At 46.9% G+C, this 27,800-nt stretch overlaps 1 protein-coding gene across 3 annotated transcripts in view; it reads left to right on the top strand.

Annotated features, from left to right (window-relative positions):
• LRBA (LPS responsive beige-like anchor protein) overlaps nucleotides 1-27,800 on the top strand; it is a 1,864,610-nt gene that overhangs the window by 1,457,322 nt on the left and 379,488 nt on the right. For all 3 annotated transcript variants that reach the window (XM_069242641.1, XM_069242642.1, XM_069242640.1), the window contains exon 47: nucleotides 25,855-26,007. In XM_069242641.1, coding sequence (XP_069098742.1) covers nucleotides 25,855-26,007 — 153 coding nt within the window. The remainder of the gene's footprint in view (nucleotides 1-25,854; nucleotides 26,008-27,800) is intronic.

Genomic DNA, 27,800 nt, shown 5'->3' with positions numbered 1-27,800 from the left:
GGTCATAACACCTCATCCAGAGCAGGATGGACTTTCCAGGGCGGGAAGCTTCAAAGGCCTTGCCCCCTTTGAAATGCAACCCAGGTCTCTCCAGATGGCGGAGATGATCAACCCCCTCCCCTCCCCTGACTCCACTTTTGGCGGCAGCACAGGCAGAAAAATTAGTTAAATTAGGAGGAGTGCCCACTTCATGCCAGTCCCACCCATAAGGTGGGCGAGCTGAGGTGGACACTACTTTTTTAATTATTCCATCTTGTTTGGAAGGAACTAGGCCACTAGCATTAGGGTTATGCCTACTTCTAATCAGAAGTGGTTGTAGAAAGGGTGTAGTCACCCTAAATGTGGTCAGCCCATTGGCTACTGCCTGGCATTCTCTGTAACACGCCTAAATTGAGTAGTTAGGTGGCACTCCTGAACCCTAGTACTACCTATGAAGAAAGAGGACAAAGAAGAATCTATCCCGTAGCAGAAGAAATGGAAGAAGCAGCAGCAGACCCGGTACCAGGCCTACCTGCTAATCTTACCAGATTCTGCACAAAAAGACTTGTCTTGCAGCTGAAGCTTCAAGAAACCCAGGAAGCCTGCCTGCTTTCTAAAAAGGCTCATGCTCCTGTGAGAAGTGGACCTGTTCAGCAACAAATTATCCAACAAGGACTCTGCAGCCTGGAATCCCGACACCTGAAGTGACTTGCAATCAAAGACCTTGACACGGTGGGAAGCCCACCAACGGTGCCATCAGGTCTCCCCAGCTGCCCTGAGCCTGAGTCCAGCCCAGTGTCACCCCTCCTGGACTCATACATGTCTCCTGTGGCCCCTGCATGCAGGGCCCTTCTTTCCCAGACTGGTGGTGAGAGAAAACCTGCCACTTAAAGTAAGCACTGCACCCATGACAGGGCAGTGTGGGGTCCTAGACCCATTTTCAGGAGCTGCTACACTTCTGGAAATGGCAGGACCATCAAGGGATTTTCCTGGTAGTGAACCACCTGGCGTGATCTTTGAATGCCAATCTGTAAAAGCTCAGGAATAGCCCTTACTATTTAAGTCACTGGTGGCTGTAATTCATTTTTGAAAGGGTTCCAACACTTGTTTCCTCCCTCTCCTTTCCTCATGCCCCAATGGGACCTTAACTTGGTTCTCAAATATTTGATGGGCACTGCTTTTGAGCCGCTACACAGCTGTGCCTTGTGGCTCCTCACCCTCAAGATGGTGTTTATCATCACCATCACCTCGGTGCAGCACATGAGGGAGCTTCAGGCTCCCTGTATTAACCCACAATACACAACCTTTTTCCCAGACAAATTGGTTCTGCGGATGCGAGCATCCTTCTTACCACAGGTTGCAACACCAATCCCTGTATTAACCCACAATACACAACCTTTTTCCCAGACAAATTGGTTCTGCGGATGCGAGCATCCTTCTTACCACAGGTTGCAACACCAATCCATGTTGGTCAAGCCATCACCCTGCTGACATTCTGTGCTCCACCTGACCTGTCTATGGAGGAGGAGAGACTCTATCACTTGGACCACAAAAAACATGGAGCTTTTACATCAATTGTACCAAAGAATGCTAGGTGGACCATTAGCTCTTTCTGGGATGAACAGAGTGAAAAAAGGCAAGGTGGTGTGAAGGGCACGATCTTCCAGTGGATTGTACTCTGCATCAAAATCTGCTACGCCTTGGCCAAAAAACAGCCTCCAGTAGATCAGCAAGCCCAGTCTTCTAGGGCCAAAGCTGCTACCACTACGTTGGCTGAAGTTCCTGTCCTGGATATCTTCCAGGCAGCTATGTGGGCATCGCTCAATACGCTTACAAGGCACTACTGTCTGGAAAGCCAGGTTTGCCAAGAGGGGCATTTTGCCCACTCAGTCCTACAGGACCTTCTAGTCTGAGCCAGTTCACAGGCCCACCTCCTAATAGGTACTGCTCAGGCATCTATTCAAAAGGTGAGGAATCTGTGGTTAGAGGTACCTATCGGAAGAACCAGCTACTTACTTTTGGTAATGTTCTTCCTGGTAGAGATGCTATCTAATCGCAGATTCCCCTCTGACCCCTCCCCCCCCCCCATCCTCTCCATTCTGTGAATTGGCATCTATCCTTTTAATAAGATCCCAAGTCTACAAAACTACTCATTGGTCAAAGTCAATTTGCTGTTGCGGCTCTCCATCTGGGGGCCTAGATAGTCTAAAAAGGAGCTGACGTGAACATGTTGGAGTGGTGTATATAGGCACTGTATGTCTTTTCCGGGTCTAAACAGCGTCAGTACGAAGCCACACGGCACCACCTACTGGTATGCAGAAGTGCTCAAAAGTTTCTGGATCCAGCCTGATGCCTGGGGAGTATTCAAAAGAAGATGGATCTGCAGTTACATAACTTCTCTTCAGGAAAGAGCGTTATCAATGATAAGCAACTTGTAAGTTTAAAATAGAAAAAAGCTTTAGGTGGTGTTTTTTTTAATTTATTTTTTAAAAAGGATATTAAAGCTTCAACATTTTATATCTAAATGTGTGTGCCCGCGCCTGTGTGTGGAGAGTGCAACATGCTATTTATTACCGCTGATGAGTGTTGGAGGAGGCCATGATTCATGAGAGGTGAAGCTCTAGTATATCGTGATGACCACCTTCAACACTGGTTAGAAGTCTGCACATCAGCATATACGGTTATGCAATGGAATTTTTTCCCGTTTATATTTCTTTTAACAAAAGGTATTTAATCAATTCTAGGATGCAGTGTGATAAAAATAGCATTGACTACCACCCACTTCAACAGCCACAATTAGGAGAGTTATTTCTAATAGGAGCTTTTAGATTTGTTTCTCTGTGTAGTTATTACATGCAGTGTGTGGAGCTGGAACAACTTTTTCTCTTGTCAGTTTTGCTGTCCTATGGCAATACCTAGAATTTTACCTTTGCACTGCAATGATACATATGTGAATCTGCGTTTATTATTACCTTTGCTCTAAATAACATGTTATTTTCACTGGAAAAAAAGCAAAGGTTAAAGTGACGTTATAGTTAGGGGTTGGAAGTGAGATGGTTCTTACTGGTGACCACATAGTCCTTTAATGGTGTTTTTCTTAGAGTGTTGCCTGCTCTTTGCCACTCATGCATGTGTTGCACTCACTTCACCCAGGCAGATGCACGTACTCCCCATTTTACTTTCCATTCGTGTAAATAGGAGCCTGTGTCTGTCAAATGAAGCTATGCTGGACACTGGCCGTGTTTTTCGTCTCCAGTTCTTACTTCTTTACACCTTCTATTCTTCTCTGCCCAAAGCTCGCCAAGTTTATGATGCAACCCTCCGTTTTTAAGCCATACGCATCATACCATTAAACAGTAGCTCCAAGACTTCTTGACGTATGAAACACACACAATATGCAGTAATAAGAAGACAAAAAAGCTACCACGGCAAGGGGAGGCAGGTCATTGCCTTCCCAAAGCTAGTGAGCATTTCCCCACTTTTATACATTTTCTTCAAATAGGCAAACGAAGGAGAGTTCAGGTGACAGAAACGGACAATTAAATTAGACAGGAGGAGTTAGCAGATGTTCTTCTTTCTAATGAGAAGTGGGCAAAAGACCTTGAAATTAAGATGCATGAAATGATCTGCATTCTGAATTCTCGTTTTAGAGTGCCAAGTATGAAAGCGAGGCTGTGCATATCAGAAGCAAGAAAGCCTGAATGAATAGGTGTAACATACGTGTGTTAAAAGGTTGCAGGCTAAACAGCATGGAAGGCAATTTGCTAATAAAGCACTACATCAGCATGCCTTAACAAAAATGAGTTCACAGTTGCCTCCCTTTTGCACCTCTATTTGCAAACATTTTATTACCTTCAGTCTATTCAATTCCAGAATCATTTTTATTTCATTTTTAATTGCACACTCATAATTTCTGTTGCTACTTTCATCGTCTTTAGCAATGGTCAGTGGAAATGTGTAGTCGATGTCTTTATTGGTTGTTAGACAATAAATAGTGCATGTATGTTTTTGTATGAGAAAATAAACCAGCACTAAAATTAATACAGTTTTATTTTTAAAACCTTCACCCCCCCCCCCCCCCCAAACCCATCACCATATCCCTTTCAGCCAGGACCACATATTGCTCCCATCTAAGCTAAACCCATTGTGGACTTTATTCAATGCTGTAACACTTCCCCCAATGCGATACCCCTGTTCATGAACACTAAGTGAGATGTTTGTAATACATGTACAATACCTGGAACACAGTATGGCACGTACACCACCCTTGGCAACCTAAACGAAATCCAGAGCCATTCACTTTTGTAAAATGACGGTCTTTGAGCATTTAACTGACCAGAAAGAAGTACCAGTGCTATGACTGCAGTATTCAATACCGCTGCCTGGTCTTTGGTATTACCTCATATTTCGTGGATAGTGTGGTCAATTCCATAAATGGAGAAGAGAATGGAGAAGGAGTAGTTAGTTTTTTAATGACCTGGGGCAGTCTTTGTGATGCAAAAACTGATCAAGATTGTGGCAGAGGGCAGGATCTACATTGGCAGAGTAGCTTTCCCAGACCAGTCTTTCAGCAACCGGGTCTAGGCTTGTTTACCACAGACAAATAATATTCCACACTCTTCTATAATCTTCATAAACTTAGAGACCTTGGCCCACAAAGATAGTGTCATTACGGGTCTCATAGTCCATGCCAATGACAGGGTAGCCATAGTGAATGGCAGCAGGCTGAATACTTTCATCAAGTGCAAAGTTATTTGTGTGGGGACTTCATTACACGCTTCTTTGTGATGCCCATAAAAATTGTGATCAAGGCTATTTGCTTCTTTGGACATGAAAAGTATTGTCCCCCCGTCCCTCCTCTAAAAGGGCCATGAGTGGGTAAGTGAATGCAAGTCCAGCAGGATGAGAGATTCAACCCTTGTCTATAGTTCTCCAAGTGCAAGTATATATTCTCCTGGTAGACAAGGTGGTGACTCCTTCGGTGGGCAGATGGTTTAGTGCATGCTCTTAACATGTATGCCAAGCCCAAGTTCAATGAGATGCCATGCAGAAATCCAAATGATAAGAATTGCAGCAAAAAATAACAACCAGATCCACAATGGAGTCTATTAGTGGGTGGCCAGCTGATCGCCTCGGGCAGAGCTTGTAGTGATGAGGTTATCTTGTGGCTGTTGAAGTGGGCTGTAGCAGAGCCCCTCCCTACAGTCTCCATAGGGGCTAGTTTAGTGGAGCACGTCAGTCAGCAAAACACTTGATGGATGCGAGAGGCACAGCAGATGCAGCAGGATTGATGTACAGAGAGTGCAGATGCTCTTCTACAGTGAATGGAGTGAATCCAAGCCGAGGGTCCCCGACATTGAACATGATGTTGGTGGTGAGGATAAGGGGTCAAAGAGGTTTTGTTCTCTGCAAATGAATTGCTCAGATTGACCAGGATGCCAAGATCAGGGTATCAGATCACCTCAGTTGTCTCTTAGCATATGGTAGCTATCGAATATTTATGTGTGGAATTTCTTTGTTCATATTTCCTTGATAACTCTGGGTGATAGGTGTAATGGAAATGCTCTTTAACCCCTAGAGCATTGCATACTCCCTGAATAACAGAGGAAAAGAAGTGGTAGCAGTGTTCACTGGAAATGCGCAGGACCACTCCAAAGGGGAAATGAATTTCCTCCACATCATCTTGGCTACAGTAATGTCAGCACCTGAATAAACTCCATTCTCGGATGGATGAAGTGGCCCCAAGAAGGGAGTTGGGTGGTCAGCCGGAGTATTCTTGATCCCTTTACCAATATTATGAGCTTGGCAGGTGACATAGAAGTGAAAGTAGGAGAAAAGAAAGGTGCACACCAGTGGTCCACTGTGGCACAAAACATGACGTGATAGAGATGTACTAAGTTGGGGCAGAGGGAGTAAGAATTTCAGTGCCATAAACTCTCCTGATGCTGTCCCTCCACACTTCTTCTGGATCCCTTTTACAATTCGGTTTGATTCTCGTCGATTTTTCAACATTAAATGTCCGCTCCTGACACATAGATAGATTTTAAGAATAGGCACAGGAAATACATCAGTTTGCTACACATACTGTATACATTCACTAGTCTGAGATATTGCAGCCTTTCTGGCTGCTGGATCTGCAAGTGTTTCCTTAAACTGCAGTGTAGAAAGGTAAAATATAGCATTCTCAATAAATCAGGCAAATGACCTAGAAATCAATTATCATGGAGGCTCTTTAGCATTAATATTGATGCAACAATGAACAAAATCTGACAAAAATAAACATAGTCTAAAATATGTAGTAAATCAGTAGAGAATCGGACAGCATCCCAAGTAGAGATTAAAAAAGATCTGATAGAGACTTCTAGTTGCAGATTCCTTACCATTTTTTGATTAACTGCAACACTCTTGTCGAATACTTTTTGACGAGTTTTGGATGCGTTGAGGGATGTCCCGGAAGACGGGTTTTAATCCCTGTGACACTTGTCACTGAATCATGTTAGTCACGGATCCAAATCTCATTGGTTTTGGTGTCTGTCGTGCAACCACGACCTGAAGTCATGCTCAGAGTGTCAGGCCATGAACCCGAAGGCTTTCAGGGAGAGTTCTCTGAAGCTCATGGCGGTCTGGCACCCGACTTCACCTCGGACGATGTGATGCAGGAAGAGCATCGATGCTCTGGGCCGACTGACCTGTCCTCAGTGCCTTTGGGACCAGGGGAGTCAGTGACGGCCCCCTTGGGTTCCACGCTAGCACCTTTGGCCCCTACTCTGGGGGACACCTCCGGATCCTCTCTTGGATCCGTACCAATGGCAGTCGTGTCGTGCCAATGCGACTTTCCCCGGTGTCGGGAAAGACGTTGTTACTCCCATCAGTAGGTCGACGTCGATCTTAAACTTATCCCTGACGACCCAGAGCTAGAATGGCATCACACAACTCCGATTCTGTTTTCCATGGGCTCTTCTGGGCCCAGGGTGGATCAAGCCCCTTCTTTCTATGGGTATGGACATGGGGAAAATGTAGAGGGGTCACTGGACCCTTTAGAATACCAGCTTGGCCCTGACATGGACTGGGTTTAGGAAATGGCCGACGCTAGCAGACTAGATACTTTTCCTGATGTTGGCATGCTTTCTCCCCTACCGTTGCTGTGGAGAAGGGAGCTTCATACACCATGGTGGTAAGAAGGGCTGCTGAGGTTTTAGACCTCGAACTTCCTTCTGTGGAGGTCAGGACTAGCCTCCTGACCAAGGTGCTTCAGCCTGGGGCTTCCAGTTCGAAACCCTTCCTTCCCTTTAATGAAGCCCTTACGGACGTCCTACTGGGTACCTGGTGCAAACCAAACACAGGGGCTCCTGTGAATACGATGCTTGCCCGTCGCCATTGGCCTGCACTGACTGACCCAAAATTCCTGACCAAACATCCTATGCCTGAGTCTTGTGATCCAGGCATGTTCATCATCTGGCGCTTTCCCTTCTGCTTCCCCGGATAGGGGAATCAAAAAGACTGGATAACCTTGGAAAGAAAATGTTTTCTTCTGCCAGACTAGCGCTGCGGTCAGTGAACACTGCATGCCTTTTGGGCCAATACTCCCATGCACTCTGGGAGATACGGTCGCACAGGTGCTGTCTTAAGTCCCGGAGGAGGCTCGGGAGGTTCTCTCCCAAGCTTTTACTTATGGGAGAGGTGCAGCAAAGTTCATGATTTGTTGTGGACTGGATACAACTGACTCACTAGGTGGATCAGTTGCATCTACAGTGGCCCTGAGGAGCTATGCCTGGTTGAGGACATTTGGCTTTTCAGGGAATGTCCAGCCTTTGATGGCACCCTTCTCTTCGGAGACAAAGCAGACAACGCTAGAGCGATTTAAGGACTCCCGGGCCATGGCTTGGTCCCTTGGCATCGTAGCTGCTCCTTGCCCCCACAGTCCACTTTTCACCCCTTTTGTGGCTACAGAAAGGGGCACCTAGCCGTGTTCATTTCCACCCGGTCACCGGCCCGCGCATGCTTCACAGTCTCAGTGCGGCCACGGGATGCCACCTGCTTGTGGATCAGGGAGTCAGCGGTCCACCCAGTCCACCCTCTCCACTACCTCCAAACGTTCCTAGTCCGTTGGAACGTCCTGGACCAGTTGGTGGCAGGATTCGCCATCACCTGCCCCACTGGGAATCCATCACCACGGACAAGTGGGTGTTGCAAATTGTCTGAAGGGGCTACTCCCTCCCCTCCAAGACTTCATCTCTGACCATGCCTCCATCATTCAATCATCTGTCTGTGAATCATTTGGCACTTCTCCACGAGGAAGTCAAGGCTCTCTTGGCCGAGGGAACCATAGTGAGGGTCCCTGCGCCAGAAGTAGGTTGTGGTTGATATTCCCATTACTTTCTGGTGCCCAAAAAGGACAAGGGCCTTCATTCTATCCTAGATCTCTGGTCCCTCAATCTCTTCCTCAAGACGGAGAAGTTCGGAATGCTAACTCTAGCTCCGGTCCTGTCTGCCCTGGACCCTGGAGACTGAATTATAGCATTGGACTTGTAGGATGCCTATTTCCACATACTCATCCTGCCGGCCCACAGACATTACTTGCAATTTGTGGTAGGTCACGAGCACTTTCAGTTCACCGTACTCCCCTTCGGCCTTACCAGTGCCCTTCAGGTGTTCACGGAAGTGATATAGTGGTTGCAGCTCATCTACATAGGTTAGGGATTTCAGTCTCGACTAAACTGTTGAAGGCGAACTCGCCCCACATAGTCGTCTCCCGCCTCCCGACTACGGGGAACCTCCGGCGTTCGCTGGGGTTCACTATAAACGTGCTGAAGTCACACTTGACTCCTTCCCAGACATTCCCTTTAATCGGAGCTGTTCTGACACAGTGCAGTTTCGGGCTTATCCTCTGTGTAGGAAAGTGCCCTCTTTCTTGGCATGGTTATCCCCATTTTTTGCCTGTTGTCAGTATGTTTGACTATGTCTACTGGGTTCCTGCTAACCAGGACCCCAGTAGTTTTGCTCGCTCCTTCAAATTGTACCTTTTTCTTCCCACAATTGGCATACTGATCCCTCATGTAAGTCCATAGTATATGGTACCTAGCTACCCAGGGCACTGGGGTTCAAGGGAATTCCTATGGGCTGCAGTAGTTATTCTGCCACCCATAGGAAGCCCATGCAAAGGGTTCCGCAGGCCTGCCATTGCAGTCTGCGTGAACCGGGTGCACGCACCCAGTTTCACTACAGGTCACTGCAAATCACCCCTATGGCAGACCCTCTCAGCCCAGAGGATTAGGGTGCAGTTACCTGTGTGTGAGGGCAAACCTGCACTAGCAGAGGTGCTTCCCTAAACTCCACCCCATTTTACTGGACTTTGTGAGTGTGGGGATGCCATTTTATATGTGTACTGGACATAGGTCACTACCTGAACATGGGCAAGTTTGATATCAAACATGTCCGAATCATACCCCAATACTACTGCAAGTATCGGAAGTATGATTCCGTGCACTCTGGGTTGGTCCTCAGATTCGGCTTGCAAGATTCCAGCAGGACTCCTCTGCAACCTTTACTTCAACTTCTGGCCTCCGGAACTACGACTGGAACTTCCAGGACCCGACAAGCTGCTTCCAAGAAGAAAGGACTCTTCAGCAATATTGTTTCCATGGCTCCTGCCAGCTTTGCAACACTTTCCTTGCCGTGCATCCCCAGAAGACTGCAACTCTTCAGCCTGCACAAGAAGAAGAATTAATCTCCCTTAGAGTGAAGGAAGTCACTTCTCTGCAACTGCAGGCACCTACAACAAGCGGTGACTAGCTGAGCTGCGTGGATCCTGCATCACGGGTGGTGATCAGGGAGTAGTCCTCTTGGTCCTCTCTGCCAGCTGTCCAACTTTGGTGGAAGTAAAACTTTGCCTTCCCACGCAGGGCAGTACCCCCGTGCACTGCATCTCTTGCAGCTACCACGGCTTGTTTGCATCTCCTCCAAGGGATCTTCAGGCGACATATAGCTCCAGCCCCCAGCACTCCATCCTGCAAAGCACAGCCTCCTCCGTGGTTCTGTGTGACTTCTGTGTCCCCGTCCTGTGGGACTCCTGTGGGTGCTGCCTCTGCTCCTGTGGACACTTTGCGTCTTCTTTTTCTTCTTTTCCTCCTTTTGGGTGGTTTGGGGAAAATCTAGTGTTTTACTCCTGCATTCCTGGTCGCTGGAGGTATTGTGCTACTTACCTTTGTGGTTCTCTAGTACTCCCAGCTCCCCTCTACATATTTTACTTACTTAGTTGAGGGTACCTTGTTCGTGTTCCATTTCTTTAGTATATGGTTTGTGCTCCCCCTAGGGTCACTATTGGTTATTACTGTTTGCATTGTTTTCTAACCTTTTCTATGCCTAATTCAGATTGTTACTGTATATATCTAGTGCATTATTTACCTCCTAAGGGTGGGTCACCTATCTAGTAATTTGTGGTGATTTATTCCATGGGAGAGGCGGCGATCAGAGGCCAATGGTCTCCAGCGGAGTCTGGGCTCCACATCAACCTTTTGGAGTTCAGGGCGATCCGACTTGCACTGAAAGCATTCCTTCACTCTCTCAAATGGATAGCGGTGCAGGTGTTCACCGACACCACCACCGCCATGTGGTACTTGAACAATCAGAATGGAGTGGCGTTGTGGGCCTTCTGTGAAGATGCTCTTTGGCTCTGGACATGGCTGGAACGCCAGGGCATTTCACTGGTTCTTCAACACCTGCTGGGCTCCCTGAATGCCAAAGCAGACGAACTCAGCCATCGATGCATAGTCAATTACGAATGGCATCTCCATCCGGAGCTGGTGCAACGTCTCTTTCAGCAGTGGGGATTGCCTTGGTTAGATCTGTTCGCCTCTGCAGAGAATGTGCAATGTCAGTTGTTTTGCACAAGGTGGCACTCGCACAGCGACGCTTTTCATCATGCGTGGAGCTCAGGCATTCTTTACTCCTTCACACAATACCACTTCTGCCCAGAGTTCTGAAGAAGATTAGGCATGACCGGGCCTAAGTAATCCTTTAGCTCTGGACTGGGCATGAAGAGTCTGGTATCATGAGCTTTTGAGCATGGCCATTGATCCTCCGATCAGACTGCACTTCAGGAGTATCTTCTGTCACAGCAGCAGGAGACGGTTCTTCACCCAAACCTATCCAGTCCTCGCCTCCTTGCATGGAGATTGAGGAGTTGCAGTTGATTTCTTTTAACCTTCCGCCCGAAGTCTGTGATGTTATCTTGTCAGCCAGTAAGTCCCTCCACCAAAACAGCATACACCTCTTGTTGGAATAAATTTATGGCATGGTGTATCAAAATGTTTGTGGATCACCTTTCTCAGAGGTTCTCCTCTTCATTCTCTCTCTAGCCCATCAGGGCTTTGCCGGGCACCCTTTAAGGTTATTTGTCTGGCATCTCTGCCTTTTTTTAGGCTTCCGGAGGATTCTTAAAGGACTCACCCACATGTTCCCTCCTATCCTGTTCATAATGCCCCAGTGGGATTTGAACTTGGTCATCACATATCTCATGTGTGCTCCTTTCAAAACTCTCTTCAACTGTCCACTGTGGCTCTTGACCTAAAACTGCCTTCTTCATTGCTATCACCTCTGCTGGCAGAGTGAGTGAGCTCCAGGCGCCCTCTTTAGAGACACCATTTCTAGATGTCCATCCGGACAAAGTGGTGCTTCATACCAGGGCTTGCTTCCTTCCCAAAGTGGTGACACCTTTTCATGTAGGCCAGTCAATCACCTTGCCTATTTTTTACACATCCCTACTTCCATCTCATGATGAGGAGAGACTCCACCACCTGGATCCAAAAAGAGCGTTGGCGTTCTACCTCATTCGTACTAAAGATTTCCGGGTGTATGATCAACTCTTTGTGGGTTATGTGGGTGCGAAAAAAGGAAGGGCGGTGCAGAAGAGGACCTTCACGCAATGGGTAGTTCTCTGCATCAGAATGTGCTACCCTTTGGTGAAAAAGCAATTCCCGAGGGTTTGCTTGTGCATTCCACCAGAGCAAGTGCTGCTACTACAGCATTAGCACGTGTAGTTCCAGTCCTGGATATCTGCCAGGCAGCGACGTGGGCACCCCTGCACATGTTCACTAAACATAACTGCCTACATAATCAGGTCCGCAGAGACGGCTGCTTCGGCTGTTCAGTCCTGCAGGACTTTTTGGTCTGATCTTAGTTCGCAGCCCATCACCGGGGATGGTATTGCTCGGGTATCTATTGTAGGGTAAAGAATCTGCAATTAGAAGTCTCTATCAAATGAACAAGTTACTTACCTTCGGTAATGATATATGTGGTAGAGACATATTCTAGTTGCAAATTCCTTACCGAACTGCCCATCCTCCTCGCTCTGTGAATTTCTAGGGACAGAAACTTTCCTTTAAGGGCCCTAGTTCTGCTGCACGATTCTCAATGTTCTTCGTGGCTCTTTGCTACTGGTGTGGAAAGTCGTGAAAAGAAACTGACATCCACGTGCCAGGGTGGTACTTATATATGACCATCACGTCATCACGACGGCCACAATGCCTGCGGAGTTGACCGACGCCACCTAATGGTGCGCAGGGGCACTGTTCGAAGAAAAATCTCCTGATTCAGTCTGAAACCTGGGGGAAATTCTAAGATAAGGAATCTGCACTAGAATATGTCTCTACCAGATATATATAGTTACCGAAGGTAAGTAACTTGTTCTTTACCCCCAAATTCAAGGGTTTTTATCACAAATTTCACCATAAAAAGTAATAGAAACTGCAAAGCCAGCATGAGATGAGCAAGTGTATCAAGATTACAGCAACTCTCAGTTCAGCGTTATAGAATGTCATATAATATAAACAAACATAGTACTATTATGAATAATAATGCACCCCTTCTAATCTAATGTCATCGCAGGTGTCAGGACAAATATAGTTACATAAACAATAAAAAGGCTCATTAGTGAATACAATACAGTGTGCAAGCAGAGACAACCTTAAAGTTTCTAAAGGCTTAGTCCAGATTGTTTGAGTACAACATATTACAAATCAAGCAGTGCACATTTTGCTGCATGGGGTGTCAATGAAAAATATAAACATGCAATGAACATTGTGAAACATCAGCCATGTTTTACAAAATGGAGTTGAGTTCTAGTTGAGGCCTAGTTCAGAGAAACAATAGTCTACACATCTCAGCATGTACTTTTTTTCATCGTAAATAACGTATTAATAAGCACATATGATTTTAATCAGGAAATAATTTCCACAATAGTCATCTAACGTCTTTGAGCCTTCACTGCGCAAAATATGCGTTAGCATATTTTCATACTTCTGGTTCCCTTTACGTTTATTGATCTCTTTTGAAGGCCAAACAGATACATACGTATTTAAATCAAATGGCTTTGAGCTTATAACAATGGCGCACTTTGAACATCTTGTTGAAGATGTTGGTCAGGACGCTTTGAGCATGTTTTATGGTGTTGAGCAGCCGTAAGCTCTCACCGGATGACGTTCTGGAGTTCCTGTTGTAAGGAAATCATTTCTGAGAAACATACCCAGGCGTGGCTTTGAAAAGGCTGAACACTTCCAGATCTTCGTCGAAACAAATGAGAGCGCAGGTAACGATGTGTGAAGTCTCCAGTAACACATGCAGAGAGGAACTCAAGAATATTGTTGTATGTGTATATAAAAGCAGCACAGACACACTTCAGGCACATGTTTAATGATTGTTATGAGTGGATATAAAAGCAGCACAGATACGCTTACAGGCACATGTTTAATATAGGCGCAGCAAGAGCTATAGTTGCAGTGATCTCGAGCACTCGTAAACAACCCTGTATTTATTTTGTTCATCCTTTGTAGGGCTTTTAAAAAACAGGAGCATTGCCGGCCCGTCTCATGAAGCACCGTACGGCAGGTCTTGCGGAATCAGTGCAACACAACAGATTTAAATACATGCAATAGAACCCCAAACCACCATCTTCAATTAACATTACAAATGCACAATAACGCCCAACACCAATTAACACATACCATTATATTTAAAAGGAAAGTGTTTAATTGCTTCCGAAGCAAATAGCCGTGAAGAATCTGAAAAGATACCGCTGAGGGACATCAATTTTCATACGTATGGAGAACCTGCAGACAGGCCCCACATTGCTTGTGACTGACCGCATGAAGATTAAAGATACTACATGGCAAGATAGACTCCGGGGTACTACACACAGCTTGTGGAGAGTGGAACTGTAAAAACAATATGTAGTTGCTTACAGTGAGGGTAAGCAAGGACATAGGCGGTCATTCTGACCTTGGCGGGCGGCTACCGCCGCCCGCCAGGCGGCCACAATGACGCGGCCCACATTCCAACATTCCCGGTGGGCCGGCGGGCGCTAATCATGTTAGCGCCCGCTGGCCCAGCGGGAATGAGGCCGCAACACAGGAGCCGGCTCCAAATGGAGCCGGCGGTGTTGCGGCCGTGCGACGGGTGCAGTTGCACCCGTCACGCTTTTCACTGTCTGCCATGCAGACAGTGAAAAGCAGGCCGGGGCCCTGTTAGGGGGCCCCAGGACACCCCTTACCGCCAGCCTCTTCCTGGCGGTGTAAACTGCCAGAAACAGGCTGGTGGTAAGGGGGTCATAATCCCCAGGGAAGCGCTGCTTGCAGCGCTGCCCTGGCGGATTATCACAGCCAGGGGAAAATCGGCGGGACACCGCCGGCCCCGGCGGTGCGACCGCGGCTTTACCGCCGCGGTCAGAATGGGAGATGAAGCACCGCCAGCCTGTTGGCGGTGCTTCCGTCATTCTTGCCCTGGCGGTCCAAGACCGCCAGGGTCAGAATGACCCCAATAGTGTTTTACCCTCATCGAGCCAGTACCACATTATACTTTATTCAATTCTATCTCTCCTCTGGTACTTGCGTGGAGTTCTGCCTCTTACTATAAGCTGGTAACAAAGAGGGAGATTCACACTTTGCAGCTACTTCAGCATACAACAACCATGGATTGGCAAATGAGCACATCTCTTTCAGTTCGCAACTTCTAAATTGATCCCCATCAAAGCACGATCCGCAGCTAAATAGCTGTGACCTGCACAATATACTGTAGGAGAAAAAGCCTCCTATGGCACTGATTAACTCTGTGCCCTCAGATCTGAAGAATTGCTCACTATCACTATGTATTATTTGATGCCTCAAGATGCTGTTCTTTTTGTTCATATACTCCATGTGCATCTTTCGAAGTCTCACCACCTGGCTGTCACAAAACCTCGGCTATTGAGGATAAATTATACCATTCTGATATAGTTCTTCCTTCCCCCTGCATCAAAAACAGCATAAATCTAATTTGCACCTGAACCTGCCTCACTTCCACGGCTCCAGGGCAATGTCACTAACCTAGGTTGATTCAGTCCTACCCCTTCACCTCAGCCTCCTCTCCCACCTGCTCATCCCACTGTCTGTGTGTTGCAGATAATCTGATAGAGATTTTTAGTTGCAGATTCCTTACCTTAGAATTTTCCCCCAGGTGTCAGACTGGATACGGAGATGTTTTCTTCGAGCAATACTCTTTCGCGTCAGTAGGTGGTGTCAGTCGACTCTGTGGGTGTCGTTGGCATCGTAGTTGCCAAGATGACGTCGGGAGTAGTACATAGATGCCGCCTCAGCGCAGACACATCAGTTATTTTCTTTCTGCGCCACACGCTGATGCTGAGAGAGCTACCCTTGGTCACTTTTTGACTGACTTTGACTCTTTTGTCCACTTTTTGTGAGTTTTTGGTGCGTCGAGGGATGTCCCTGAAGACCAGCTTCAAACCGTATGAGGACTGTCACCACATGATGTCAGTGATGTATGCGCATCGGGTCTGTTTGTGGTGACTGGAGCGCGACCACGACCCAAAGTCGTGCTCTTGAGTGCCGGTCCATGCACCGAAGGCCTTGAGGGAGAGGTCCTTCAAGCTTATGGCTTCCCGGTTCTCAACTCCACGTAGGTCCCGGTCTCGCTTGAGGGGAAGGCCTCGAGACCAGTCGCAGAGCCACCACCACTCGTCTTCTTTAAGTCAAGTTAAGAAGTAGTCAAAGCTATCCCTTCACCCTTCGACTTCGCCCCATTGCTTGGCTGATGCGACATGGGAGGAGTCTCGAAGGTCGAGGCCTCTGTCTTTGGAGCCTGCTTCTGGGTCCGCTTCGTGCCTCCCCGATTTTCCGGGAGCCAGGGTGACCCCTGCCCAACTAAAGGAGTTTTATGAGGCCATGCGTCTCATTTTTGGGCAGCCTGACCCAGATATGGCACCTTTGGGTTCCGTGCTGGCGGCTACGGCCACCAAAGTCCCCTCCAGATCATCTCTCAGATCCACACCGAGGCCTGTTGTACCATTGAGACCTTCCACGACGCAAGTTTGATTGTCGACGCACCCGACGTCAGTGGTGCCCACCATTGACGTCAACCCAATCCTGATCCCCGACGACTCGGAGTCAGACAGACATCAGCCACTGCTGCCTCCTTCTTCGATAGGGCCTATTCACCCCAGGTTGGATTCAGACCCTTATTCTTATGGGTTCAAATTTGGGGGAGGGCCGGGGGGTGGGGTCCCTGGACCCTTATGAATACCAGGATGACCCTAACTTGGACTGGGCACAGGAGTTGGCTGAGGCCAGTGGTCTAAATACATCTCCAGACGCTGGCATGCTGTCTCCTCCTACCATGGCTACGGTGGCGGGAGCAACTTATTCCATGGTGGTCAGAGCAGCTGAGGTCCTCAGCATTGAGCTGCCTACTTTTCAGGTCAGGTCTAATCTCCTGATGGAGGTGCTTCAACCAGGGGCTTCCACACCTGAGCCTCTTCTTCCATTCAATGAAGCCCTCACCGATGTCCTTTTGGGTACTTGGTCCAGACCCTACACAAGGGCTCCTGTGAAGAGGACTATTGCACGCTGCCATCAGCCCACCTCAAATGACCCTAAATTCCTGTCCCAACACCCCATGCCTGAGAGCCTTGTCATCCAGGCATCTTCATCCTCTGGTGCATTCCCTTCCGCACCTCCGTATAGGCAATCAAAAAGGCTGGAGCAATTTGGGAAGATGTTTTCTTCCTCCAGTCCCGCGCTCCGGTCCGTGAACACCGCATGCCTTTTGGGCCACTATACCCACTCTCTGTAGGATACGGTCACCCAAGTTCTGCCACAGATACCGGAGGACGCCAGTGCTATTGTCTCCCAAGCTGTCACCGATGGGAGAGACGCAGAAAAGTTCACTATCAGATGTGGGCTGGACACGACTGCCTATCTAGGTAGATCAGTTGCGACGACACCACACCACACCTGGTTACGTACATCTGTTTTTTCAGGGGATCTCCAATAGACTCTTAGGGACATGCCCTTTGATGGCTTCCGTCTCTTTGGAGACCAGACGGACTCTGCTTTATAGAGGTTCAAAAACTCCCGGGCTACGGCTCGGTCCCTCAGCCTTTCCACTGCCCCTCATCCCCAACAGTCCTCCGTTCTCCCCTTTCAAGGCCATGGAAGGGACTCACTGTTGCATCCCTTTCCCACCAACCATGCCACCCATGCTATTCAGCCGCTGCGTGGCGTGGGTCACGGAATCCCACGTGCTCGTGGGACAGGGAACCAGAGGTCTGCCCAGTCCACCCCTGGTGCAGCCTCCAAACCCTCCTAGTCCGTCCCCTCACTCTGCTCCAGTTGGTGGCAGGATTCACCATCACCTGCCCCTCTGGGAATCCATCACTACGAACAGGTGGGTTTTGCAGATCGTTCGAGGGGGCTACTCCCTCCCTTTCAAATCTGCCCCACCATCCATACCTCCATCAGTCAGCCGTATACCGGAGGATCATTTGGCACTTCTCCACCAGGATTTGCTGCTCTCTTGGCCAAGGGAGCCATAGAGAGGGTCTCTGCACTAGAAGTAGGTTGTGGTTGGTATTCCCACTACTTTCTGGTGCCCAAAAAAGACAAGGGATTACATCCTATTCTAGACCTTTGGGACCTCAATCTCTTCCTCAAGAAGGAGAAATTCAAAATGCTTACCCTGGCTCAGGTCCTGTCTGCCCTGGACCCAGAAGACTGGATGTTAGCGTTGAACTTGCAGGACGCTTATTTCCATATTCCAAACCTTCCTGCCCACAGACTTTACCTACAATGCGTGGTAGGTCACAAGCACTTTCAATTTACCGTGCTCCCCTTCGGCCTTACCAGCGCCCCTCGGCTGTTCAGGAAAGTGATGGTGGTGGTTGTAGCTCATCTGCGCAGGTTGGGGTTTTAGTCTTCCCCTACCTCGACGACTGGCTGTTGAAGGCGGACTCGCCCCAGAAAGTCATCTCCCACCTTCAGACTACGGCGAACCTCCGGCACACGTGGGGGTTCCTTATAAATGTGCCAAACTCATACCTGACTCCCTCTCAGATGCTCCCTTTCATTGGAGATGTTCTTGACACAGTACAGTTTCGGGCCTATCCTTCTGAAAAGGCGAGTCCAGGTTATTCAGGCTATGATTCCGATCTTTCAGCCTCTATCTTGGATTTCAGGGGAGACTGACTCTGAGGCTGCTGGGCCTCATGGCCTCCTGCATCCTGCTAGTTACACATGCCTGATAACGTATGCGGGCTCTGCAGTGGGACTTGAAGTTCCAGTGGACACAGCATCAGGAAAATCTCTCAGACATGGTCTAGCTCTCGAAGGGGACTGCAAAAGACCTGCAGTGGTGGCTTTCAAATCCGTATTGGGTCAATGCCAGATCTCTCTTTCTTCCCCAGCCAGAACTATCCATAGTGACGGACGCGTCACTTCTGAGATGGGGCCACCACATGGGAGAGGGGGAGATCAGAGGCCTCTGGTCTCTGGCAGAGTCTGGACTCCATATCACTCTTCTTGAGATCTGGGCAATCAGGCTCACTTTAAAAGCATTTCTTCCCTCTCTCAAAGGGAAAGTAGTGCAAGTTTCACAGACAACACTACCGGCATGTGGTACTACAACAAACAGGGCAGAATAGGGTCTTGGACGCTGTGTCAGGAAGCTCTACGCCTCTAGACATGGCTGACACATCAGGACATTACCCTGGTGGTTCAACATCTGGTGGGCTGTCTGAACACCAGAGCAGGAGCACTCAGGTGTCGATGCATAGCCGATCACAAATGTCATCTCCATCCGGAGGTGGCGCATGGTTTCTCTCAGCTCCAGCTTCCTTTACGCCTTTCTGCCTATACCGCTTCTGCCCAGAGTTCTCAAGAAGATCAGGAACGAACGGGTCCAAGTCATCTTGGTGGCTCCGGACTGGGCACGGAGAGTATGGTATCCAGAGCTATTGAGCATGGCCACCGATCCTCCACTCAGACTGCCCCTTCAAGATGATCTTCTGTTGCAGCAGCAGGGGACTGTTCTCCACCCAAACCTGTCCAGTCTCCGCCTTCATGCATAGAGATTGTGCGTGGCAGTTGACGGCTTTTCACCTTCCACCCGAAGTCTGTGACGTTATCTTGGCAGCCAGGCGTCCCTCCACCACAATGGTATACGCCTGTTGTTGGCATAAATTTGTGGCATGTTGTACCAACAAATCTGTTGATCCCCCTCTCTGCGGTTGTTTTGTTCATTCTTTCTTTAGCCCAACAGGGCTTTGCTTTGGGCACCCTTAACGGTTATTTATCTGCTATTTCAGCCTTTCTTAGGTTGCCTGATCAGCCTTCACTCTTTAAGTCTCCTATTGTTAGTCGATATCTTAAGGGTCTCACCCATTTGTTTCCTCCCACTCCATTTATGATGCCTCATTGGGACCTCAATTTTGTACTTACTCACTTAATGTGTACTCCATTTGAGCCGATACACAATTGTGCCGTACGGCTCCTTACTTTCAAAACAGTTTTTCTTATTGCCATCACTTCTGCTTGCAGAGTGAGTGAGCTTCGGGCTTTTTCTTCTAAGCCTCCATTTTTGTCTGTGCACCCTGACAAAGTGGTGTTACGCACTAAGGCTTGCTTCCTTCCCAAACTGGTTAAACCTTTTCATGTAGGCCAGTCCATCACCTTGCCTACATTTTACGCACCTCCACATCCTTCTCATGAGGAGGAGAGACTCCACTGTCTGGACCCAAAAAGAGCGTTGCCGTTCTATCTTAATCGTACTAAAGATTTCCGAGTGAATGATCAACTCTTTGTCGGGTATGTGGGTGCAAAAAAGGGAAGAAGGTGCAAAAACTTACCATCTCTTGATGGGTACTTCTTTGCATCAAGATGTGCTACGCTTTAGCGAAGAAGCAACCCCCTGCTGCTTCCACTGCATTAGCACGTGGAGTTCCCATCCTGGATATCTGCCAGGCAGCTACATGGGCGTCCCTGCACACGTTTGCTAAACACTACTGCCTGGACAGTCAGGTCCGTTGGGACGGCTACTTTGGTCGTTTGGTCCTGCAGGTCTTTCTTGTATGATCTTGGTTCGCAGCCCACCTCTGAGGATGGCATTGCTTGGATATCTATTCTAAGGTAAGGAATCTGCAACTAGAAGTCTCTATCAGATGTACAAGTTACTTACCTTTGGTAACGATATATCTGGTAGAGACATATTCTAGTTGCAGATTCTTTACCAACCCATCCTCCCCGCTTATGAACTGATTTCCAGGAACAGGGATTCCCCCTTCAGGTCCTTAGCTCTGGTGCACCAATCCCAGTGTTCTTAGCGGCTCTGCGCTTTGGCATGGAAAGTTGTTAAAAGAAACTGATTTCACTGCGCTTAGGCGGCGACTATGTACTACTCCCGACATCATCACGGCGACCACGACGCCCGCAGAGTCGACCGACGTGCAAGGGTATTGCTTGAAGAAAAATATCTGGATCCAGTCTGATGCCTGGGAGAAATTCTAAGGTAAGGAATCTGCAACTAGAATATGTCTCTACCAGATATTTCGTTACCGAAGGTAAGTAACTTGTACTTCAGCCTCTGTCAAGCCTCTGGGTAACCCCTGGACTCTGTGCACACCAGATCTCATTTTAATATAGTATATAGAGGGCCAGCTTCCTACAGTCCCCACCGACTAGCAATCCAGAAGAGCTGGCAGAGGCACTAAACAATTGTCTAAGTACTGTATTTGAACAAATACTACCCCATTCAACCAGATGCTGGCCCTCATCCAGATTAGCCAGTCAGTAGTATGCTGGAACTAGGGGCAGCAAAACTCCTGTTTTGGGAAGGCTGATAAAAGATGCTGTTTATCTTTTTGGCAGGGGCACTTTTCTAGTCTTCAAAGCTCAGGTGAGACAATATAAGCATACACTACATCAGGCCAAAACCAGCTATTATGAACAGCTGATTCAAGAGGCGACCAGTTCAACCTGCTTGTTGTTCAAATTAGCTGAACAGCTTGCTAGCCCTACGAGTTGTATCTCCAGTTGTTCCTCCCTCCCAAGAGATGTGTTACAGAGTGTCTTCTTTCTTCTTTGAGAAGATACAGCCCCTACGCCTCACCTTAACGGGTAAAATGTGATTAAAGGCAGCAGTGGTGAATCTTCCCTAGCTAGAAGTGTCTGACATACCTTGCCCCTCCATAACACCTACCTGAATCCTGCTTCTCTATGCTCCCTTCTCCGAAGTCATTGTTCCCAGTGATTGGAAGAGGAGTAAAACTGCTGTTGAAGAACCAAACCCTTGATCCCACAGTGGAGAGTAATTATAAGCATATCTTCCTTAGTCCCGTTGTTGCTAAACTGGGAGAGAAATATCAGGCCCAATGGCTCTCTAACCTCATAGAAAAAAACACAAAAAGCTTCAATAAAGCTCAGATCGGCTAGAAATGGGTATGGAAACTGCCATTTAGTCAGTCCTCAGTAACTTGAGAAAGAACCTTGATGCTGACCATCCCACTGGACTCATTTTATTAGACCTGTCCTCCACATTTAATTTAGTTGATCATTTCCTTCTTCTTGACCAAGTGGGCGCAGCTGTGGTTGGGGGCTCAGCTCTTTCCTATTCTCCTCCTTTCAGACATTACATAAGCAATCACTTCCCCTCCCCACCTTCTGATCCGTCTCCTTCACAGTCAATTGTGGAGTTCCACAGGGATCGTCCTTGTCATCTGTTCTATTCAGTATCTACACGAGGCCTCTTGTTAACATCTTAGATTCTTTTTGCCTGCTCTGTATGTCGCTGACTGGTCCGTCCTCAGGTTGAAATTCATTATTCTCTTCAATTGTGCTTTTTGGCCTTCCAGACATGGGTGAACTTGAATATTTTAAAGCTAACTAACCAGACCAAAGTGTTAATGTGCATTCCATACCAAGTATGAAATGCTGGTTTGTGGCAGAGCCAGCAGGGTGCACTGCCCTCTCCCATTAACAAGCTCAAAAATCTAGGCTTCGGCCTGACAGAGACTTTTTGTCAGAGAAGCAGGTTGACTCAGTTACAGATGCATGTGTTTTCCAATTAAAACTTATGAAAGCATTATTGGTAGTTACAGCAGTTCTGTCCTGACTCGATTACTCTAACGCCTGTTGTTTAGGGCTTCTTGCCGAAACTATTTCCAAACTACAACTAAGTCAAAACATGGTGGTGAGACTAGACTGTGGGATGCGAAAAACTAAGCTTATGGCTGAATCCCATTACAGAGGTTCTAGCAGAAAAGATACTTCAATTTAAGTCTCTGGTTCATTGAGCTATTCGTGGCACTGGTGACCCTGAGACTCAGCTAAAATTTCAGTACACCCGCCCTCACACAGGGACTCTAATGAGTGCAGCACCCATGCTAAACTCAGTCAATAATAGAATACATCAGCCTTTGGCCCTGCGGGGGAAATCAAAGTGTGTCTCCTGGGTCAGCTCCTGCGGTTCGGCTCACTGTCTCACCCCTGATGTAGGAGTGCTCTAGTCCTACCCTTCTTGGGCTGCAATGCCACTCTACATTTCTGTCCTCAAGTGATTGAGTTTGTCTGCTGGCAATACCTGCAGTGGTTGCTGGTCAGCTGGTGCTGCACCACCCTGCCCACAGAAAGGAGCATTTGTCCTGGTCCTGACCCCACTGCTGTGTTCACACTTGGCAAGGTGAGCGCTAGCACCTGAGATACAGGGGAGTACCAGCAGCTCCAGTACCAGTCGAGATTATGGTCTGGGGGTTGTGATGAGACTTCAGCTCAGATTCTTCCTGTAGCCGAAGTTAAGTCCTTACCCCAAGTTGTAGCGGCCGGTACTCTGCCAGGTACTGTCTCCTCTGCTGATGTATGTTCTTGGTACACAAGTCACTGAAGATTCGGGTCCAAAGCGTGTCTTTGGCTCATCTTGAGGTCTTTTTCAAGTTTGGCTTGACTTGAAAACTTGACTTGATGTCTTCTTGAAACTTTGAGCACAAAATGAGCCAATGTCATGTGTCTTCTGCCTGCCATCCAAACTCTACTCTCATGCGCCAAGCATTAAAAACAAATCTTAAACACTTGATGTTAAAATGGAGAGAAGCGACATCCATCTTGTAGCTAAACTGCGTAATGTGAAACCAGATAGTGGTCACTCACTTGCTCATCCAAATTGTGTGATCCTAGGCAAATATTTTATTTTACCAGTCCTCCTTTTTCTTAGTTATCACATACAAAAAACATCTTTAATTTTGTACATTCAGGATGTGTGTTGTACAAAAACCTCTTTTGTTTTGATTTAAGACTATAATGTTACTCTAGGGTACAGATGACTACTGATGTGCTTCTTAAATCACTAACAACATTGTTATCAGGGCGAAGGAGAGTAATGTTCCTAAGTTCATATTTGAAAACTATCACTTTTAGTAAATATTTCTCAATGCAGTGAGGTAATCTGATGTATTAAGGTGAAATTCTTCTGCATGTTAAAGAAATATACTTTTTTTTTTTAATGTAAAGAGTCTGTATCATATCTATTCATGATGTATGTTGCAAGGTTTGCATGCCGTACATTTCCAAAGCTCTGCTCCTGCAAGGGCTGTTAGAGCCCAGCTGGTCGCTTGGCGCGGTTCTCTCTGTATTTGTTAACTCACCCACCTCTGTCGATCTCTTCTTGATCTGGTATCCCTCTGTAGTGTTAACGGTGGATGTCTCACTCCACTCTCGAGCTCTCTGAGGCTTCTTGACGCTAGAGGCTCACACCTGTGTGCGTTCTATTGCACATCTCCTTCATACGTCAGTGCAGTTGCCCATGCTATGTGGACCCCACAGGAATTTCCAAACCTCGCTTTTGGCACAGGGATTCAAATCTATACTGGCATTACAGCAGCAGATTTGAGTAATCTAGCTTAGGCTCCTGTGCATCAGATAATTTAGTTATCTCCCTCAACGCGGCGTCCAGGCAACCTCTCCTAGCAGACGTGTCATGTTTTTACCAGGTTACAGGTCCCAAACTTGTCATGGGATGTGGGCAGAGGCAGTGCTTTAAATGGAATTATAGAACTGCGGGTACTCTTTATTTAGAGTATCTGTTTACTCTGGAGAAATTCCAGTACTCATCCAGTGTACTGTATTGCAACAGTGCTGAGAAGTGCATGTACTTCTCCCTTCAAATTAAAGAAGTGCAGGTACCCTGTACTGGACAGTACCTCCCTGTTTAAAACACTGGGCAGAGGATACCCCATTCCCACCTCTGGAATGCTGAGGAACCTCCTGAGCACCACTGGAGTAGGAGCAGGCTTATGGTCAGCAAATCTGGCTCACTAGATGCCTGCCCCGTCTCTGTACCCAAGTTGAGAGAGTCTGCGTGTACTCCAGCGGTTCAGTTGTGTGGCCGCACCTAGATTGATCCAAACATGGCCAGACGTGAGAGCAGGAAGGCACCCTGGCCCAAACACTCCTGGAGACTCCAGCATGCTCGGTGCAGTACTGAGGGGGGGTTACCACTCTCCGTTTTTGAAGCGATGTGGTGGTGTACGTTCGTTTTTCTTTTAACCACATTCTTAATTAGGGTAAGTATAAACAAAGGGGTCTGAGACTGGAAGCCTCGCGGCGGTTTGTTCTGTGACGTGGCTAAATTCCTACTTGATGCTTAGCTGTCTCTGCCCAGGCTGTCCCGGCCTGACCTTGTCCTCAATCAGATGACCTCCCCGCTGCGCCCAGGGGCCTGGAAAGCTGTCCGCCTGGCGCTGGCCCTGAGGGGGGGACGTGGAGAGCACTGCTGCACTGACCCGTGGCATGACTGGATTTCGGCCCTCATCTGCCGGGCTGCCCGACGGTTAGATGCTGGGCCAGTGCACACAATCACCAGGGCAAGCCTGTGCGCTCTGCTTACACCCCGTGCAGCTTCTGCTTCTTAAAAGGAAGACGGATATAACACCGGCCGTTTGATATGAGGTGCATTTCCCGTTGCAATTGTAAACGTCGTTTTCCCCTATTGAAGGGAAATATAATTCCACTCTTGGTCCCGCGTGCTAAATCCACCAACGTGTCGTGTTTATTTCCTTTATTTCTTTAAATTCCAATCTATTGATTGCGTAAAACTTAAAGATAATTCACCGTTACTATTGTTTGGGTTATACTGACATTAAATTGTGTTACGTCAGATCAGTGGTCTTTTTTGTGTTATTATTTGCGTTTTAACGGCCTCTGATTTCCCAGTGGTGGGTTCCAGACAGATTTTCTTGCATTGTTTCACTTTTCAATTAACATTTTGTTATCGTTTTCATTTTCTTCTATTTTATTTTTATCGTGTACACTTCTGATCAACAATAAGCATAATTTATCCAAAATGATGAAACAGCACGTTTACATTGCCCGCCTTATACTGCACTAGTAATGCACCCCCATCACGTACTCTGTGCACAGTGATTTGTGAGTTTGCTGAAGGAATGCCCATTTGTGCAATAGCTCCTCTAGAGCTTCCAGAACCCAGGGCTTTCATGAATGGAGGAGTGAGGAGTCTGTTTCTGTAATCACTGCAGCATTGTAACACACCTCTTGTCTCTGTGTACAGGAGCTGATCCCAGAGTTTTATTATCTCCCGGAGATGTTTGTCAACTTCAATAATTATAATCTGGGAGTGATGGATGAAGGGACAGTGGTATCTGACGTCGAGCTTCCACCGTGGGCCAAAACCCCAGAAGACTTTGTTCGCATAAACAGACTGGTAAGACGGCAGTCATTTCTGGTGTCTGTCAGAGTGCCTGTTCGGTTATCTTTCGAAAGCTCCTGCTTCTTTTTGAGCCTATGCCTTTTTAGATTAATCCAACATTCTGTGTTACCTGTGAAACAGTACTGTGTACGGTGGTGAATATCAATGTAAATTCGTGTTCATACATTATCAGTCTAAAACGGTTTTTGAAGTATATTTGCTTATATGATGTCTACTAACATGTATTGCTTAATAGTGTATTTATAGTTGAGTCACTTCCTTTGTAAACCTCTTTCCCTTTTGTATTCCTACTGACCTTCATTTGGTAAGGGTATGGTATCTTTTTGAGGAAATTGAAAGAAATGGGGACGAAATTTGTTTTTGCCGGATGGGCTTAAGTCTTTAAGGATGCCATGTTTTCAGTTCTAGACTTTTTATTGTAAGACTTCTTGTCACAGTTGCGTTAGTATTGTTAAACCCAAGCACACAAAGAGTACACCTAAAAAAGAAACAAATTAATAAACAAAAAAATATATATATTTGTTTACACCAAAGCCAGGGACTGACCATATGGTGTCCTGCCAACATGGAACTATCTGCCAACCTATAGAAATACTGTATGTAGGAAGTGTAACCTAGCCAACTAGTTCACCTGTTTTTGCTACTCATAACATTGTATTTCGGCATGACTTACCCATGGCCAAAAATCTTTTTATTAGAGAACAAAAACAATTGAGGCCCAAAGTGTGTCCAAGCTCCTGGTAAATGCATCTCAAAACTCGTTTTAGTCCTGAAACTCTGCCTATTTATGATAAAAACTCTCCATTCTCATCTGCCTATGCATTCCTAATTTGGCCTTATTTTCTCTACATAGATGGTGCACAACACCCGCCACAATATTGCTGGTTAGTTAAACAATTGTGCTAAAAATGTTCTTCAGTTGTGTGCTGGGGTCTTCAGAACTTTTTACCCACACTTATTTCCAAATATGCACGATTCAGGGCTTTAAGGTGTCTGAAACAGGTCCCTGTGGGACCCTATATTCACGTCCTTAACTCTACATTTAAAAACACAAATCAGTTTGTTGGAAACGACTGTAAAAACCTTAAAGCAATCCATGTTGGCAATACAGCCCCTGTTTCCATTTCCCATGATTTACCTTGTCTTGTATTCCTGTAGGAAGTTGGCTCTCTACATGGCGCACTAAAAAGTACACCATGCAGAGTCCAGTGGATCCCCAACTGGTTTGCAGAGGCAAAAGTAGATAGGACTAATGCTCTATTTTGTGGTAGTGTGCAGAGCAGTTAGGCTTATTTGAGGGTAGAGCAAAGCATTTATTGTACTTACAGAGGCAATAAATGAGACACAAAATCAAATAATAAATCTGAGACCAATTAAGCAAAATAATACTTTTGTTTATATATACTTTAAACCCAAGAACTTCGTCATAATGTAAGTACATTTTCAAGCATAAATACATTTTAGTTGAAAAAATCAACACAGTGCAATTTTAGAGTTCTTTATTGTTAACCTATAGAGGCAAACAATGTTAAACAAATACACAATTAACAACGACTTATGAGGCCAATCTCAGAAAATTAAGATAAGTACTGGGCACAAATCAGAACCACACCAGCAGGTCACTCCGGGCAGCACTGGGGCGAGCGGGTGCAGTAAGGTGTCAGGTGCCCAATGGTTTTCAATGGGAATTGGTCTTCGTGAATACAGACTGCAGGTTCTGGCTAGGAAGCCAGTTGGGGACAACAAAGAGGTTGTATGTTGTAGATGTAGGGTGCTTGGGGGGCGTA

This window comes from Pleurodeles waltl, chromosome 1_2 (genome assembly GCF_031143425.1).
Source record: "Pleurodeles waltl isolate 20211129_DDA chromosome 1_2, aPleWal1.hap1.20221129, whole genome shotgun sequence".
NCBI classification, from domain to species: Eukaryota; Metazoa; Chordata; class Amphibia; order Caudata; family Salamandridae; genus Pleurodeles; species Pleurodeles waltl.
This window is presented reverse-complemented; position numbering and strand designations above follow the sequence as displayed.